Source organism: Tympanuchus pallidicinctus, unplaced genomic scaffold (assembly GCF_026119805.1).
Source record: "Tympanuchus pallidicinctus isolate F22 unplaced genomic scaffold, pur_lepc_1.0 scaffold3, whole genome shotgun sequence".
Lineage (NCBI taxonomy): Eukaryota > Metazoa > Chordata > Aves > Galliformes > Phasianidae > Tympanuchus > Tympanuchus pallidicinctus.
In genome coordinates this window covers 12,839,582-12,855,145 of record NW_026294747.1, presented here as the reverse complement: position 1 = coordinate 12,855,145, position 15,564 = coordinate 12,839,582, and the positions used below count along the sequence as shown (strand labels likewise).

Below are 15,564 nucleotides of genomic sequence, written 5' to 3'. Positions count from 1 at the left end.
TAGGCAAATGCTAACTTCCTTGTGCAGTTTTGATTTGATAATTTCTGACACCACAACTCTTTGAAGATAAAATAATCCATACAACATGAAGTAGGATCACTCACAAGTTACCAGTTGTGTTTAAGATAATGCACCACCAATGTCATTTCTGTGTGTCCAGATTATTTATGTTGGAATGAGTATTTGTTTTCCTTCTAGATTTTTATGAAACAATGTGTTACACTGGGTGTTCTTCTGTTTGTTTTGCAGCTTCCTTATTGTGCTGATATGCCTTATCTTCAGTGTGCTTTCTACAATTGAACAGTATGCAGCTCTTGCTACAGGGACGCTGTTTTGGATGGTATGTATTAATGTGATTGTGTGTTTGTTCTTAACATGTAAATCCTCATCTGAACCAATGTCATAGGCACAATGCTCTGTATGGTTTAGAAAGAAGCTTTTTTCTCTTTTGCCTAATGAGTCTATAAAGCCCTAGAAAAAAATCAAGAAGTTATGATCGTACAAAAAGCCACTCAGATCCTACATAGCCTATAATAAGGATGTTCAAATTGTGTCCAACTCAAAGCTATTCTGAAGTTAAACCTGAATCCCTCATGTTGGTTGTGTGAATCCATTGTTCAGCCTTGCTGAATACCAGACTTCTCAACGTGGTTGGGGCCGGGGTGTGAAGGGAATAGAGTAAATGGAAGTCCTCTCTTTAAGCAGAATTCAGATTCAGCCTTCTTTCCCAACTGGTAAGCTGCTTTGCTTTCATTAACTTGAGAATTATGCCAACTTGCTCTGCTTGTTCTATGCAGCTTCCCTACAGCAATGAACGTTTTGTTACCTTAGGTTTATGGTTCACTGATGCTGCAGCAGTTATATATCAAGCTAGGTTCTAAGAGTACTGCTGTCCTGCCTGTTTAGACTTCATTCAAGAACCTTAGTTTTGAAGTCTGAGAGGCACATTTTTTCATCACAGGAAAAAAAAATAAAATCTTAATTTGTTGTACCTCACTGGTAATTGATGTATCCCCTTCTAAATCATTGGTTTCTTTGTATTTGCCCATTATTTAACCATTATTTTACTCCTGAAAACACTATCACTGTACTGAGAAAATGTTAACCATCGATTTGTTTGTTCGAAATAGTTCTTGCAGTTGTGCACCAGTGAGATCATTATTGTGTATATCATTAACATAAAAATGTTCACTCAAAATATTGTTTCAAACCGTGAATTCAATAAATGTGAAGTTTTTATACTACATTTTGAGTAATATAAGAATAAGCACAGCATATGAGTGTTGATCACTTGTCTTTCTGTGGAATGTATCTTCATGCCTGCTGTATTATTTATAACTAACTGGTAAGTTGTTTGAATACCTGTGTTACAACTGTGCAGTTAGTTAAAGGGAGTCTATACCTGTATTTTTGCATCCAATATCTTATTTAGTTTATGGTTTTCTTTTTGTATGGATTTAAGGTTCCCTTTTATCCAAGTAGTAGTTGTAGATACTGTCAATTTCTATGATCAATTTGCACTGTGATAATATCTCCTTGAAACATTCATTTGTGATGTATTATGATATTTTCATGATCATGCTGTTGCTTCAGTGAAAGAACTTCTAGTGACAGCGTGACCATTACGTTTTGTTTTTAGTGTTTTTTTCCTTCATCCTTCACTTTTGATTTTGTGAATGAGATCATGGAAATCATTTTGCTTGTTCACAACGTATTCTTTTCCTAAAGGATTAACTATAGTGATTTTAAAGAGACTCAAATTGATTGCCAATGATCCACTGATCCAAAGCAGTGGATGGGCCGATGCGCTCTGTGCTCTATCCAGTTTTGGTGAGACTTCCAAAGGAGCTGTGGTACCTTCCTCAACAAAATTTAAGCCCCAGAATCTGGTTCCTATTAGCTTCTACCCAACGAAGTTTCTTATTCTATCCTTATTTTAAGGTTTTCTTGTTTCAGTAATAGTCATAGAAGATGCTATAACTAAATGAAAACAAGATCTAAAAGGGATGTTGAGATTGTGCGTATATATGAACACTTTTTAGTTCTTCAGTTTCATAGTATTGAAATATTTTAAAATCACCTCCCACTACCAAAGTAGAAAATCTATTTTCAATCATTTATAAATTATTTTTCAGTAATTTCTGAGCATTTTAAAAATGTTAATGCTTTCTCATAACAATAAGGGAGCCAAAGACTATTGGGAAAGTTTGTGTTGCTATCGTGTTCCAGTTGTAGACAAAAAGCTCACAATTAGCCATTGAATCTTTCTCTGCTTGTCACCACACTTCACAAGGCAAAGAACCTTGATGAAAGCTATACCTAAATGCAGTTGTGATGGGAGAATAGGAGAGAATTGGGCTTTTGTTAGCTTCCAGAAGGCAGTGAAAACTGTTTAAATTAGCATGCGTTTATTTTATCGTTTTTCACTAGATGGTGCTGTTGGAGGGGGTTTAACTGCAGTAACTTGTTGGCAGTTGCCCAGCGAGAGCTGAGACTGAGCCAAGACTCTGAAAGGATCATCATTTTGAAGGGTGTATGTATACTTGGCCCATTCTAAATAGTGGTGCGGGAGAGCTTTTGCCATGACTCATAAAGAGAATGTAGTATATCTGTGCAAAAATTGATTTTGAGACTACAATATTTAAACTATGGAAAAAAGTAATTCAGAGGTGTATGTTCCCAGAGAGGCCATATTTTTCTTTTATTTTCATAAGCAAGGATTTTACAGTGCCAGAACACAGCAGAATGCTGTTATCTCAGCATGATCTAAGAAAATCCAAGTGCCTGATCCAAGGGGATTAAATATTCTGCTGAACGAAGGGATATTTAGTCTGCCTGAAAATGCTATTTTCTTGTAGGAATCTCATTTCAATATTGATTCCAGAAAAAAAAAAAAAGTGACTGTGTTTTAGTGATGAAATTATAAGCACTTTCCAGCTTTTTCTTTTGAGTTCCTTTCTTACCTCAGAGTACTGCTTACTTGAAGAGATAAAAGTATTTTTTAAATATTAAAAATGGCTTCAGAGAAAAAAAAATGTAGTATGTTCAGTGGTTAATATTTGTGTTATTAGCAGTGAAGGAATCTACACGATTGTGAGAGAATGGCACAGAATTGAGGCTTATAAGAAGCCCAGGTTTTATTTCTTGCTTTAATATAAGCTTTTGTTTGAAGATCAGCCTTGGCTTTCTTTTTTTTTTTTTTTTTTTTTTTTTACTGGGTTGTTTTATGGGCCTTGAGAAAAATACCTACAGCTTTTGATTCTGAAGAACTCACAGAGTTCAAGTGGTTCAGCGTGGTTCTAGCATTTTTTTCCTCATTATCTTCATTGTTCATGAAGCCAAGACAGGAACTTGTAATCTGAGCATTGATAGTTGCTCTCGTTTTCATTGCTCTGAAAAATTATATGAGAGTATTGTTTGTAAAGGATTTCCCCATACTGTGCAGTGCAGACTGCAGTCACTGATGTAGGCAGTCTCTCTGAAGAGTACTGCACTTCTGAAAGCAAAAGACTTGGCAGCCTCAGCAGTGTCCTCTGGCCCTGACCTAGAACAAGGTCGACTGATGTAGCAGATGTGCATATGATGAACTCATGCCTTCAGACCTTTGCTTTTGTAGGACTTGCAAACAGACTTGTTCAGAGAATCACCTTACTGTCACTCAATCGATAGCTGAAGTTTGAGAACCCAACTGTCATTCAAAATTGCCTTCTGTGCATTTTAGTTAGCCAAATGTGAGTGACTTGAAGGCTTAGGAAAGAACAGACATGAAAATCATCCTTTCCCCATTTTCCTCTGAACCCCAGTATTACTGGCTGCTCTGTTTGTCCTGGTGGACGATGCAAGTGTTTTGTTGCATGGTTACAGTCATTTAGCCCTGCAAGCAGCTAAACACCACAAGGCCTTTAGCTTTCTTATCTACTCCTAGTGGGATAGGGGAGAGAATTGTGGGGGGAAAAAAGATAGAATTCATGTGTTGAGATAAATACTATTTACCAAGACAGAAAAGGAAGAGAGAAATAACAGTAATGATAATAATATATATGTATATTAACAAAACAAGTGATGCACAAATCAGTTGCTTACCACGTGCCAACTGATGCCCGTCCAGTCCCTGAGCAGCAGAAACACCCCTCAGCCAACTCCCCTCACTTTTATATATTTTTTTCACAAGATTTCATATGGTATGGAATATGGTATGGAATCCCTTTGGTCAGTTGAAGTCAGCTGTCCTCTCCATGATCGTGTTCCTCCCCGTCTTCTTGCTGGCTGGATAACTCACAAAGCTGTAAAGCTGAAATGTCCTTGGCTGTAGATAGCACTGCTCAGTAACAGCTAAAACATCAGTGTGTTATCAACACTGTTTTTCTCCTGAAGCTAAAATATTGTATTACACCAGACACCATACAGAAAATCAACTCTGTCCCAGCTGAAACCAGGGCAACAACCAGCTGGGTTGGTTTGGATTGCTACTTGTGGTAACTTCTTCAATTGTTCCTGCTGCTCACAAAGCGATCCCTTGTTAACTCCCCTGGTCTGTGCAGGAAAGTTGTAGATTTTATGTAAATTAGATGTTAAAGGGATTTAATTAATTTGCTTTGGAAGGCTGTGACCATTTTTTAGTTGAGTTTAAATACAGCTTTACGTCCACCTTAAGCAGGTCTGAGGGATGCAAATCAGAGTGGTTGTGAAGTGGGAAGAAGACAGATTATTAGATAGCTGAGCCAATTTAGTGCTTATGACATGAGGTTGTTTTTTTTTTTTTTTTTTTTTTTTTAAAAAAAAAAGGAAAATAGGAAGGGAAAAGAGCTTGTTAGCATTGTTTGGAATAGCTGAAGTCTGAGCAGAATAAGAGTGGCAGGAGGGAATGAAGAAGAAATATGAAAGGAATGTGCAAAAACCAGTAAAGGAAGGATGAAAAGTTTTTCCTTTCAGAAGTGCTGCAAGTCTAAGCTCTTAACTGTTGTAGAAAGGAGGCACAGTTTTCTCTTTAAAATCTGTAGAGGGCAGCATTGGACCGTGCTGTGTCCCATTTGCAGTGGCTGGGTTCAAACCTTGGATGATGTCCTGAAGTAGGTAAAAATATCCTTTGGAAGAAGTGAACTATTAATAAAGAGATGGCTTTTCACATGGATTTGGGGAACTTTATACGAGTAATAAAAAACAAATAAATTCTCCTGGGAGATAGGGGTTGAAGAGAAGGGCTGTGTAAATGTTGCTGCCAGAGACAACTCTCGCCACTTTGTGGCTGTAGCCACAGAGTTCATGTTGTTTGGCCTACCTGATTTCTCATCATGTGGATGGCTGTAAGGAACAATTACAGCTTTCAGTGAGAGGAATTGGGCACATCTGCATGAAGGAGAACGAAATAGATACTGAACTTCTAAACCTACTGAAAGATTTCCAATATGATTGTATCCTTCCAGCTATGTTCTTGCCGTCTTGCCATTCAGCGGCGAAAAAAATCATTTGGCTAAACTTTTCTACTGTTAACAATGAAAATTGATTTTAATATCTATATAGGACCATGGAATTGTTTGAACTGGAAGGGACCTTTAAAAGTCATCTAGATTAACTCCCCTGAAGTGAACAGAGATACTTACACTAGATCAGGTGCTCAGAGCCCCGTCCAGCCTGACCTTGGGTGTCTTCAGGAGCAGGGCATCCACCACCTCTCTGGGCAACCTGTGCCTGTGTTTCACTACCCCTATCATAAACCACTGTTTTTCTTATATCCAGTTTAAATTTCCCCTCTTCTGCTTTGTAATCATTTTCCCTTGTTCTGTTGATGAAGACCGTGCTGAAAAATCTGTCCCCTTCTTTCTCATAGTACCCCTTTTGATACTGAAAGGCCACTGTCAGATGTCCTCAGAGCCTTCTCTTGCCCATGCTGAATAGCCCCTTCTCTCTCAGACTGTCCTTGTAGGAGAGGTGTTCCATCCCTTGGATCATTTTTGTGGCCCTCCTCTGGATGTACTTCAACAGGTCCACCTTTCTCTTCTACTGAAGACTGCACCCAAATGCAGTACTCCAGGTGAGGTCTCACCAGAGCAGAGGGGCAGGATCACCTCCCTCGCCATGCTGATGTTGCTTCTTTTGATGCAGCACAAGATACAGTCAGCTTTCTGGGCTGCAGGGGCACGTTGGTTGCTCATGCCCAGCTTTCCATCCACCAGTGCCCTTTTTGGCAGGGTTTGTGTTCAATCCTTTTGCCCTCCAGCTTGTAGTGATGATAAAGGTTGCCACAGCTTGGGTACAAGGCCTTGAACTTGACTTTGTTTAACCTTGTTGGGTTCTTGTGAGCCATTTCTCATGGCTTAAGTTGGTCTAGGTCTTTCTGGATGGCATCCTGCCCCTTGGGTGCACTGACTGCACAGCTTGGTGTCATCTGCAGACTTACTGACACAGCCCACCAGCATCCCTACATTATATGGTGTGAATAAGCAGTAAGTTCTAGTTTTAGTCTGCTACACTGGAGCTTGCATTTGATAAAGGTAGGCTTGGATGGAGAAACTTCCATTTCTGCCTTTTGTAAGAACGATGAAAAAAATCTCTCTTGTTGGCCTTCTACACCTGGAGTTTTCTGTGATGGTGAATCAGAACAGTAATCTAGAGTGAAGCCTGCCTGTAAGTCACTGTGAGTGAAGGAATCAGAATTTGACATTTATCTGCCTAACGCACTGGATTGAGATGGCTGTGAAATGCCAGGCATTTCATGGGACTCGAACTCTGAACTTGGAGTCAAACTCCGGAAAGTGTGACCCTCCTCAAGCTTGCCCTGGAGCTGGTGACAAATTGCAGGCTGGAACAAAGCAATGGTGATGGATTGGAGCCACCTGCTGGTGGCTTGGTGGCCTACGTGGTCCCACATGGTGGTCACCCAGCCACGGGACAGCATAGAAGTACTGGCCAAAATATGAAATGAACCCAGTGCCAAATTATCTCTTTGGTCTGAGTAAGCCATCCCAGCTTTTCATATGTCACCTACAGTAGCCAGTCATAAAAAAATATTGCTTTTGTATTGTGTGTAGCATGTTGAAAAGTAGGGCGATACGTGTTCCAGAGTTGCTAGCAGTTCACCTGTTCCTCAAGAGCCTGTGTTTACATTCATAAGTCAAATAGAATACCAGTGTTCTGTTTATTTTTTTTAGTACAGCTGCACTCCAATAAATTCTGTTCAAAGTCTGTTTTATTCACTGTTAAATTTTGCATTTGCTTTTGTCAAGCTTTCTACTTGAAGGTTAAAGTTTGCCGCAGCCTCTCTGGGGTGTAAAGCCATGTCAAGCTCTGAGCGTTGGTTTGGTAACTCCAGAAGGAACATGATAAACTTTTTTCTTGAAATTATACACATTTAATATTTTAAACACATATTTGGTGCTTCAGCAAACGAGAACATGAATGCAAATTCCATCTTGGAGAAGCAAAACAAAAAAAAGAAAATAAAAAAAAAAAGAAAATAAAAAGAAAACTGTGAAATGCTAGTGCATAGTAGAGCCAAGCAGTGAAAAGAAAGATTTTTAAATTTAGGATTTATCTGGATTAGTGTGTAATGTTTGCAGTGACAGGTGTTTCCTTTATGCTTTGCCCAAATGTCTGGAAAGTAGTTTGTCATTAAGTGCTACATTCAGTGTGTATCTCAATTTCAGTATAACTGGAGGGTCTATGGCTTTGTTAGGTCCTTGTTTTCACATCTGACCTCAGCCAGCTGGAGTCTATTGTTTTAAGCGTAATGTAACAGCTGACATAACATAACGGATATCAAGCTGAAAAGCTGAAGCAGTGCAGTGAACTGATGCAAAGGGAGGGGAAAAGGAGAAGTTGGGAGGGAGGGAGAGGGGCAAAACTAGCTTCATGATTCAAAGTGGAAGCTTGCTGGCTTGTTTTCCCTGGGGGAATTAGCTAGAAAATAACGGGATGAGTCTGTTGAAGTTCTATTAGCAATTGATTACATATGATAGACTACTGAGACAGGTTTGAATTTGCCAGCTGTCACTAGCTGGTGGCTCTTGAATTGCTTTAAGTGGCCCTCAGTAGGCAAAACTGGAACAAACTCTGCAGGTGTGGTGTAATTGGAGTGTGGGGCAGCAGCGTGTACCAATGTCTTGTGAGAAAGGAGCGTCCCGGGGTGGAGAGAGAGAAAGCAACTTAAGCAAATGGAATGCATTAAGAATTTTATTTTTAACATTGGATTCCTGTGAGATCCTTTTCTAAAAATGTTCCCACTTCTGAGTTTGGTAGTAAGGTGCATCAGCACTGACCGCTAACCGGCCTTGGAAGGAGAAGGAATGAATGAATGATGGCTCTGTTAGAAACTTAGCGCAGCCGTTAAAAAAAATTGACAAGTACCTGCCTGTCCACAGAAAATGAACAAGAAGGTATAGAGTTCACCCTGTTATTTCTTTATATAGGTATATGAGAAGCATCAAAACCTATTTCTATTTTTAGCAATGATTGAAAAAATTCTTCTGGCTGAATTTCATTTGTACAGGGTAAAGCCTCTGGCAGCTCCACCCTACTGAGTGTTTATTCCATGTTTTTAGGTGGGGGGGGGGGAAGTTAAGACTCTATGCTGTTTTTTAAACGTATATGGGTATAGGCAACCAAATTAGGTCCTACGTTTGTAAGTGAAGTTTTTATGGCTTGAGGCTTGCAGTTATGCAGTGTGTTTAACTCTGTGTATATGAGTAGTCATAATGACTTCAGCGGAGCTTCCTGTGTGCGTAAATATTAACAAGATCAGGGCGTATTAGGAAAGGTTTCATGAACAGTGTCTGCTTGTACTTTAGGGATAACCTAGGAAGCACAGGAGTTTGATTTATGGCAACTGTAAGCTGTATTTATCACACATTTAAAATTTTTAATTTATTTTTATTTCATTTACTTTTGTTTTGACAGTATACAAAAGTATTGTGGTGACTGAAGCATCAGCTCAGTCTTTGCAAGACTTTGTCTTGCACAAGGAGTTCCCAGGATCGTTCTTGCTGTAATGTGAAGCCCAGTCCTATTTTCTCTCTAATCAGAAAGGAGTTCTGAAAAGAGTTAATGGAAGCTGTTGATTCAGTAGCTAGTAATGCGTTACGTGGACATTTACACTGTAGCTCAGCTTGTAAAATGAACAAATCCTGTAGTAGAGCTTAGAACTTGGCGTTCTGCTGGAGAAGCCTTGAAAGTTCAGCACCACCCAGGTATGCCAGTGCACTGATTTTTGGGGACCTGTGCCTTGGTGTATTGTTTGCAACAGGTTATTTCCACCTAACTTGCTAAACATCAGCATATTTTCAAGGTGATGGGAAGCCAGGAATTGCTATTAGCTCTCAGAATGAGTAGGACTTCAAAGAACTAAGAAAACAAAATGCTTGCTCTCACACACTGTCTGTGAAAGCAAGTTATGTACTTCCTCACTTTGATGGCTTCCCGTATGTTAATGACATTGGGGCTGTCTAATGTGTGCTGAAATATACAGAGTATGTCTAACAGCTGTCAGTAAATCCATGTGGTATTTGGATTTTCAGGTGGGCCTAATTAGTATTTAACTGAGAGAAGTCCCTGGTTCCAGAAGCTATAGACAGCTGTGAATATACAGTAGCTCTGATGGCTTGCTTTTTAGGTAGCAAGTGACAGCAGTACCTTCTCTAACAGGTATAGCAGCACTAAATCAGAGAAAAAGATCTTTTAATGTAGCTGTGAGCTAAGAAACTCAGAAAGTGAAGACTGAAGGGCTCCAGGCTTTTGTTTTTGCTTTTGTTGTTTCTTGGAGTTGCTGAGTTGTTTCCACATGCATCCTCATTTAAAATCTATTTTTCAACCCCCCCCCCCCACTCCCCTCTTGTTTTTTTTTTTTCTCTACAGCATCTCTTCAACATCCTTATTAAGGTACCTTTCAGAAAACCTCTTTCTTGTTGTTTGTCAGCTTGACAGGATGTGCTTACACTTGCAATGCATGCCAAAGAAATTGATTTACTCATCATTTATCCCTCTGCAGCCATTCCCCTTATAAAGATGAAAAAGGACATCTGCTCTAGAGGCTGGTTTTGTGACAACATTGCAGAACAGTTTTAAATCAGAATAGATATGCACAATGACTGGCCTCCATCTGTCCTGCAGGCAGGGATCTTGACGCCTACTACCTTCTAGGAGCTGTTCCAAGTCACTGGTTTAGTATATGAAACTTGAATTGAGTTATACTTAGTGACTGGGGCAGGGGAAAATGAAGGAGAGAAAATTAAACATTTACCAGTTTTACTTCTGTAATGCCTTACCAACATGAACATACTTGACCTTGCAGCATTCTTGGGAGGTGAGTATTAGCAGTTCTATAAGTAAAATTGGATAACCCCTGGCTTTTCCACTGTAGCTTGACTCTGTGAGATGAAACCATTGGAGAACTTGGGCTGCACTTCCAAGACTGATTGTCAGCCTGTATTAGCTGGCACTGCCACCTGAAGAAATGGTCCTGCTGCTCCATTCCTTGTGCCAACACAAGCATTTGTGCAGCTAGTGCAGCTACGTTGTAAACTGCCTTGGAGAACCTGTACGTGTTCAAACTAACCTTTTTTTTGGCCAGATGAGATTGCTTCTTTTGGCAGCAAAGCTGGCTTAATGTTTGTGGAACTACAGTGTAAGATTTCATAGCTTTTGATAGTTAAAAGTGTGATGGAAACTTTATCTGCAACGCAATTTGCAAGCAGACTTGCGCTCTATTCTTCTGAAAAAATATGTTATTTACATTACGCTCCATTCAAAGGGCCCTGCCTGCAAGATGAAGTACAGCACCTAGCAGAGTGCCAGCACGCTCTAAAAGATAGTTCTTACCTTTATAAAACTTGCAGTCTAAACAGGCAAAGTGGTGAAAAGGTGAGCGGAAGGAAGCATGAATAGCCTCTTGCACAACCAGGCACCGAAGCAGAGAGAGAATAACCTTACCCAAGTCCCAGTTTGGGCCTGCTCCAAGTGTTCAGAATATGTGATGAGCCTCATCAATCATTATACCAACAAAAAAAAGACATATAAAATTTCTTGTCTCATTTCTTAATTTATATCTTGTTTCTGTGAAAGCTTTTTCACAGAATTTTTCAGTATGACAGTTGAGATGCTGACCTTTGTTTCACATACTTAGCTCCGTTATTGCCTTTCTTGTATTGATTTGACTAAATAATTAAGTAGCATTTTATGTTCTTTGTATCTGTTTTGCAGAAAGACAGCAGGATATCAGCCTCGAATGCTGATTGAGACTGACTTGATTGAAATTAGTTGTATCCTATAGGTTTAGGCATGTCTACTGTAATCTAGAGCCAGTTATTGAACTTGAATTGGCAGCCCGACTGTGTCTGCAAACAAAAGCTGTTTTGTTCAAACTCATCTAGGACAGCCAGGGATGTAGGTAGGGTTGCAGAAGCATGTCTGTCTCTAAGAGCTTAAGCAGCAATCATCTGCTAGCTCTTCCCTACTGCCCCTCAATGGGCTTTAACTTTGCCCAGAATTGGATTGCTCTCGTAGTGCTGCGGTATCTAGATGACCCGGAATGCTTTACTTAACGCCAAAGATGATTAAAATAACTTTAATTGTGTTGAGGAGAGGGCTATGAGCATTTTAAGAGCTGGTTACCACTGTTCAGCTTTGTGGGTGGTTATCTCCAGGATGAGAGGTGTAGTCAAGAGGAGTTGGGTGTGGTAATTAATATCTTCCATCTCTCTTACTGCCTTTGAAGTGACTATGAGCACATGGCTGCATGCGTCACTGTAGCCTAGTCCTGAGGGGTATAATTGGACTATTATGTCATTGTTACTATTAATACAATAACAGGAATATTCGAGTTTGAATTACTGTAACTATTTTGATTAAGGAAAAAAAAAAACCCACACCAAAAAACAAAAAAACCAAGCCCAGAAGGACACACATTTCTCCCCGGAACAGTGGTGGGCTAGACCTGAGGTAACACATGCCTTAATAACCCCTAGCATGCTCAAATAAAAAGCCACTTGGACTCAAGTGCATTTTTCAGTCATTACAACATATATTTTCACGCTTAAAAACTTTTGCATGTTAGGATCCGGATCATTAGTGAAACGTTTAAACCTTTAAGTACTATGAATCATATGCCTTTTTAAGGCAAACAAATTTTAAAGAAAAAGTTCTTCCTTTACTCCAAATTCTGAACCAGAAGTGCAATGAGTTCCTGTCTCATGTAAGAAATGTAAGAAAATCAGGGCAGTGTACTGACTGCATTGTTAAACTTGCTACTTATACATACTCATGAATGCTTTTATGATACAGTGGTATAGAAACAGATCTAGGATCTTATAGACGTTGGAAACAGAACATGATTTGCAGCTGTAATTAAAGTAAGTTTGTAAACAACACACTGTTATCTCATTTTGATTCTTGTATCTAAAATATATTTTGAATTCTTATAAAATCACAGAATCACAGAATCACCCGGGTTGGAAGGGACCTCAAGGATCATGTAGTTCCAACCCCCCTGCTTAGCAGGGCCACCAAACATACACATTCAGATCAGGTAAAACTAGGAAAATTGTTATAGAACTAGGAAAATTGTTAAAATGCTGGAAATTTGTTTTCAAGTAGAATAACAATTGCATGAAACTTCCTTGTCTTTTCAGTGTATTTATAAATGTATACACCGGGTTAATGGCTGCTGAGAAGCAGAGGTGAAGAAGCTCAGCCGTGCTTCTTCAAGTGACACAGAAATGTGCGTGGTCGCCCCAAACAAATATGCTTTCTCAAGGTTAACAAGCTGTAGTTTGAAATGTGAGTGAGGCTGTTAAGAGAAAGCTTTTTGAAGTGCTTATTCTGGTTTTGAAAAAGAACCACACGCTGGTCCCTAAGTGTTTGGACACAAGGGACTGTTTCAGACAGTTTTATTTGTTCATAGCTTACGTGGGGAAGGAGATATTTCTAAAACCAGATCCTGTCTTCATAGATATGTAATAATTGTGATCTGTATCTAACTAGCTAATTTATTCTGATCTTGTATCTGCAATTAGCTCATGTTTGGAAAGATGAGACTAGTATTTGTAAAGGCAAAGAATGGGGTAAGGCCTTTTCTTTTGAGTCCCTTCACTGTGATTTTACTTATGCATTTTGGCACAGAGAGAGAAAAACTGCTAATTCAAATATCTCCTGGGATTTAAAATCTCTGCTAAGTCAGACAACAGGGACCTGGATTTCAGTGTCTTAATATAAGAAATCCTCTGCGGAACAGTTCTGCAGATTTTCTACACATGTACAAAGCAAGGCTATTTGCCTTAAAGAGTGATCTGGAAAGCAGCAGGTGAGAAGTGGGAGAGTGCTGCTGTGCCTCTTTAGGCACAGGATGGCATAGAAATGCAGGAGAGGGAGAGCACTGTGAATAGTCTTAACACTGGCTATTTGCTATAGCAAGAGAAAGGGAACAGGCAGGTGAAATGTTTCTTTCTGATAAGCATTACCTCAGTCAGAGTTGTCTGTTCCTTTCAACAGTTCTTTCTCTTTGCTCTATTTCTTGACAAAGTTCCTAATAGGTAGGTCTTTTTTTTTTTTTTTTTTTTTTTTAAAGGAGTGTTTTCTTAATATTGAACAGTTATTGAGATGAAGCTTTTTGCTTACAGAAACTAATTACTTTAGAGAGGTGTGAGGCGAGGTTATGGAGACTGTCAGCAAAAGCTTTGGGCAAAGGTACAAGATGTGGTAGAAGACATCCAAAGTGGCTTGGATTTGGGTAGAAGTGTGTGATATTGATATTTCTGTTCTGTCACTCTTGGAAAAGTGACCTCTTGCGTACTGAAATTCCTTTGTGAACTGCAGATGTCGTTCAGTGTTGAACTGCATCTTCTATCACTCCTTCTCTTACCTGGAACTTAAACCATTGCTAATTGAAGCAGTCCATAAGGTCATTGAAGTACAAACATGCAAAAAAGCCAAAGTCAATTCAACTCTGGAAGGCTTCTGCCCTTTCAAAATTGTATGCAACTTGCATTTGCCTTTCTGGATATGCAATTAGATTTTCCCACGCAGTATTAGTTTGCTTGTGCCACTTGCCTGTTGTCTACAACAGGACAGAGATGACTCTTGTGTGCTTTTGCTGCGGTGGCAGGGAGCATCCTTTTCTTCTCCTCAGGCTTCCTTGATCTGTTCTGCCCACAACCTACAGCATTCTGTGGCTCAAGGCCAGTAGAGAAACATGGGCTGGGACCAGCACTGCATATAGATATTGTTGATTAAAAGCTGGAACAAAGTCAGCATGAAGAAGGCAGCTAATGAAGCATGTCAGCTTTTTTGAATTAAAATGTCCTTTAATCACTTTTATATAAATACAAATTCCAGCCTCTTATCCCAAGAGGCTTCCAAGCCAAAAGAATTGTGAACTTCTTAAAACAAAGAAAGAAAATGAAACTGGTGTGGAGCGTTCTTTAAAAATTGCTACTGGTTTTCTTCTTTATTCTTAGTTTGGGATATAAGGCTGAAAGCAAACAGTAAAATCTGGAAAACCATTTTTTTCTTTTTTTTTTGTCTTCTCATTTTGTTTTATTTCCCAGTAAGATAATGTCCATGTGATTTGGGACAAGAAGGAAAAACAATGGCATCTACTGACCAGCATAGCGGAAGTGATACGCAGAACAAAGAAGGCTTTTTATTTGTAATCTAAGTTTATTGTTATCATCTCAGCTCATAACACAGGAAATCAATAATTTTCAGTCGCTTTGGTAAAGTATTAAGTAAAAATCAAGCAATCCTTTTAGCAAACAGGCATACTGTAATGTCACTGGGTGCAAGGCTAAAGTTTCAAAGCAGTATGTGTTTTACTTTGATTTATTTATTGTTGGTAGCCTGTCAGGCCTTTGTTTGAATTAGGAGCCATTGTGGGCAGCCAGAAATTGAACTTTATGTAATACAATCTGTCTGTCACTTAGTATCAATTCCCTAACAATGATGCTAACACATTCAGACTTTAGCATCTGGACCTCGCACTTGAGTTTTCAGCCACTAGGTAGGGTCTAATGTTTCAGTGCTTCCATGTAGTTTCTTCCCAGCTATTTCCCATCTGTGTATGACTGTCCCATTTCCCTAGGGGTCAGTCACCAATGCTGTCGATGTCACCAGATAAGCCTTTTCCCAAGAGAATTTTGTTTTAATTGTTTCACTTGTTAGATCTCACTAGACTGTTGGATTCACTGTTCCCTCTTCAAAAGCCAGAAAATGCACAGCAAAGCAAAAGGTTGTGGGATTATGATTGAGCATGCCTCAGAGATCAGAATACAGCTTCTTATTTTGTGGGGCAGTTCTAAAGCAGTGTGCTTCAGTCTCCTTCAGTGTTTTACAAAATGAAGGCTATTGCTTCCATGGAACTGTGAGGTAATATTAGGAAAGATTAAAAACATATCTAAGAGTACATACATGGGTTCACAAGCTGTCAGACAAAGTTGTATTTAAAAAAAGCAAGCAAACCAAAGAAAACCACCACCAAAACAAATCTGTAGTAGCTAATGTACTGAACACATTTAAAATACGCAGCCTGCCTTTATGGCAGCTAGGCTTCTCTGGGAATGTGCCTCTAGTTGTTCCATGCTT

General features: G+C 39.3%; 1 protein-coding gene across 1 annotated transcript in view; it reads left to right on the top strand.

Moving 5' to 3' along the window:
- The window catches only part of KCNQ1 (potassium voltage-gated channel subfamily Q member 1), a 328,880-nt gene that overhangs the window by 42,257 nt on the left and 271,059 nt on the right, over positions 1-15,564 (top strand). The window contains exon 2 of the mRNA XM_052694566.1: positions 250-340. Within this exon, the coding sequence (XP_052550526.1) occupies positions 250-340 (91 nt within the window). The remainder of the gene's footprint in view (positions 1-249; positions 341-15,564) is intronic.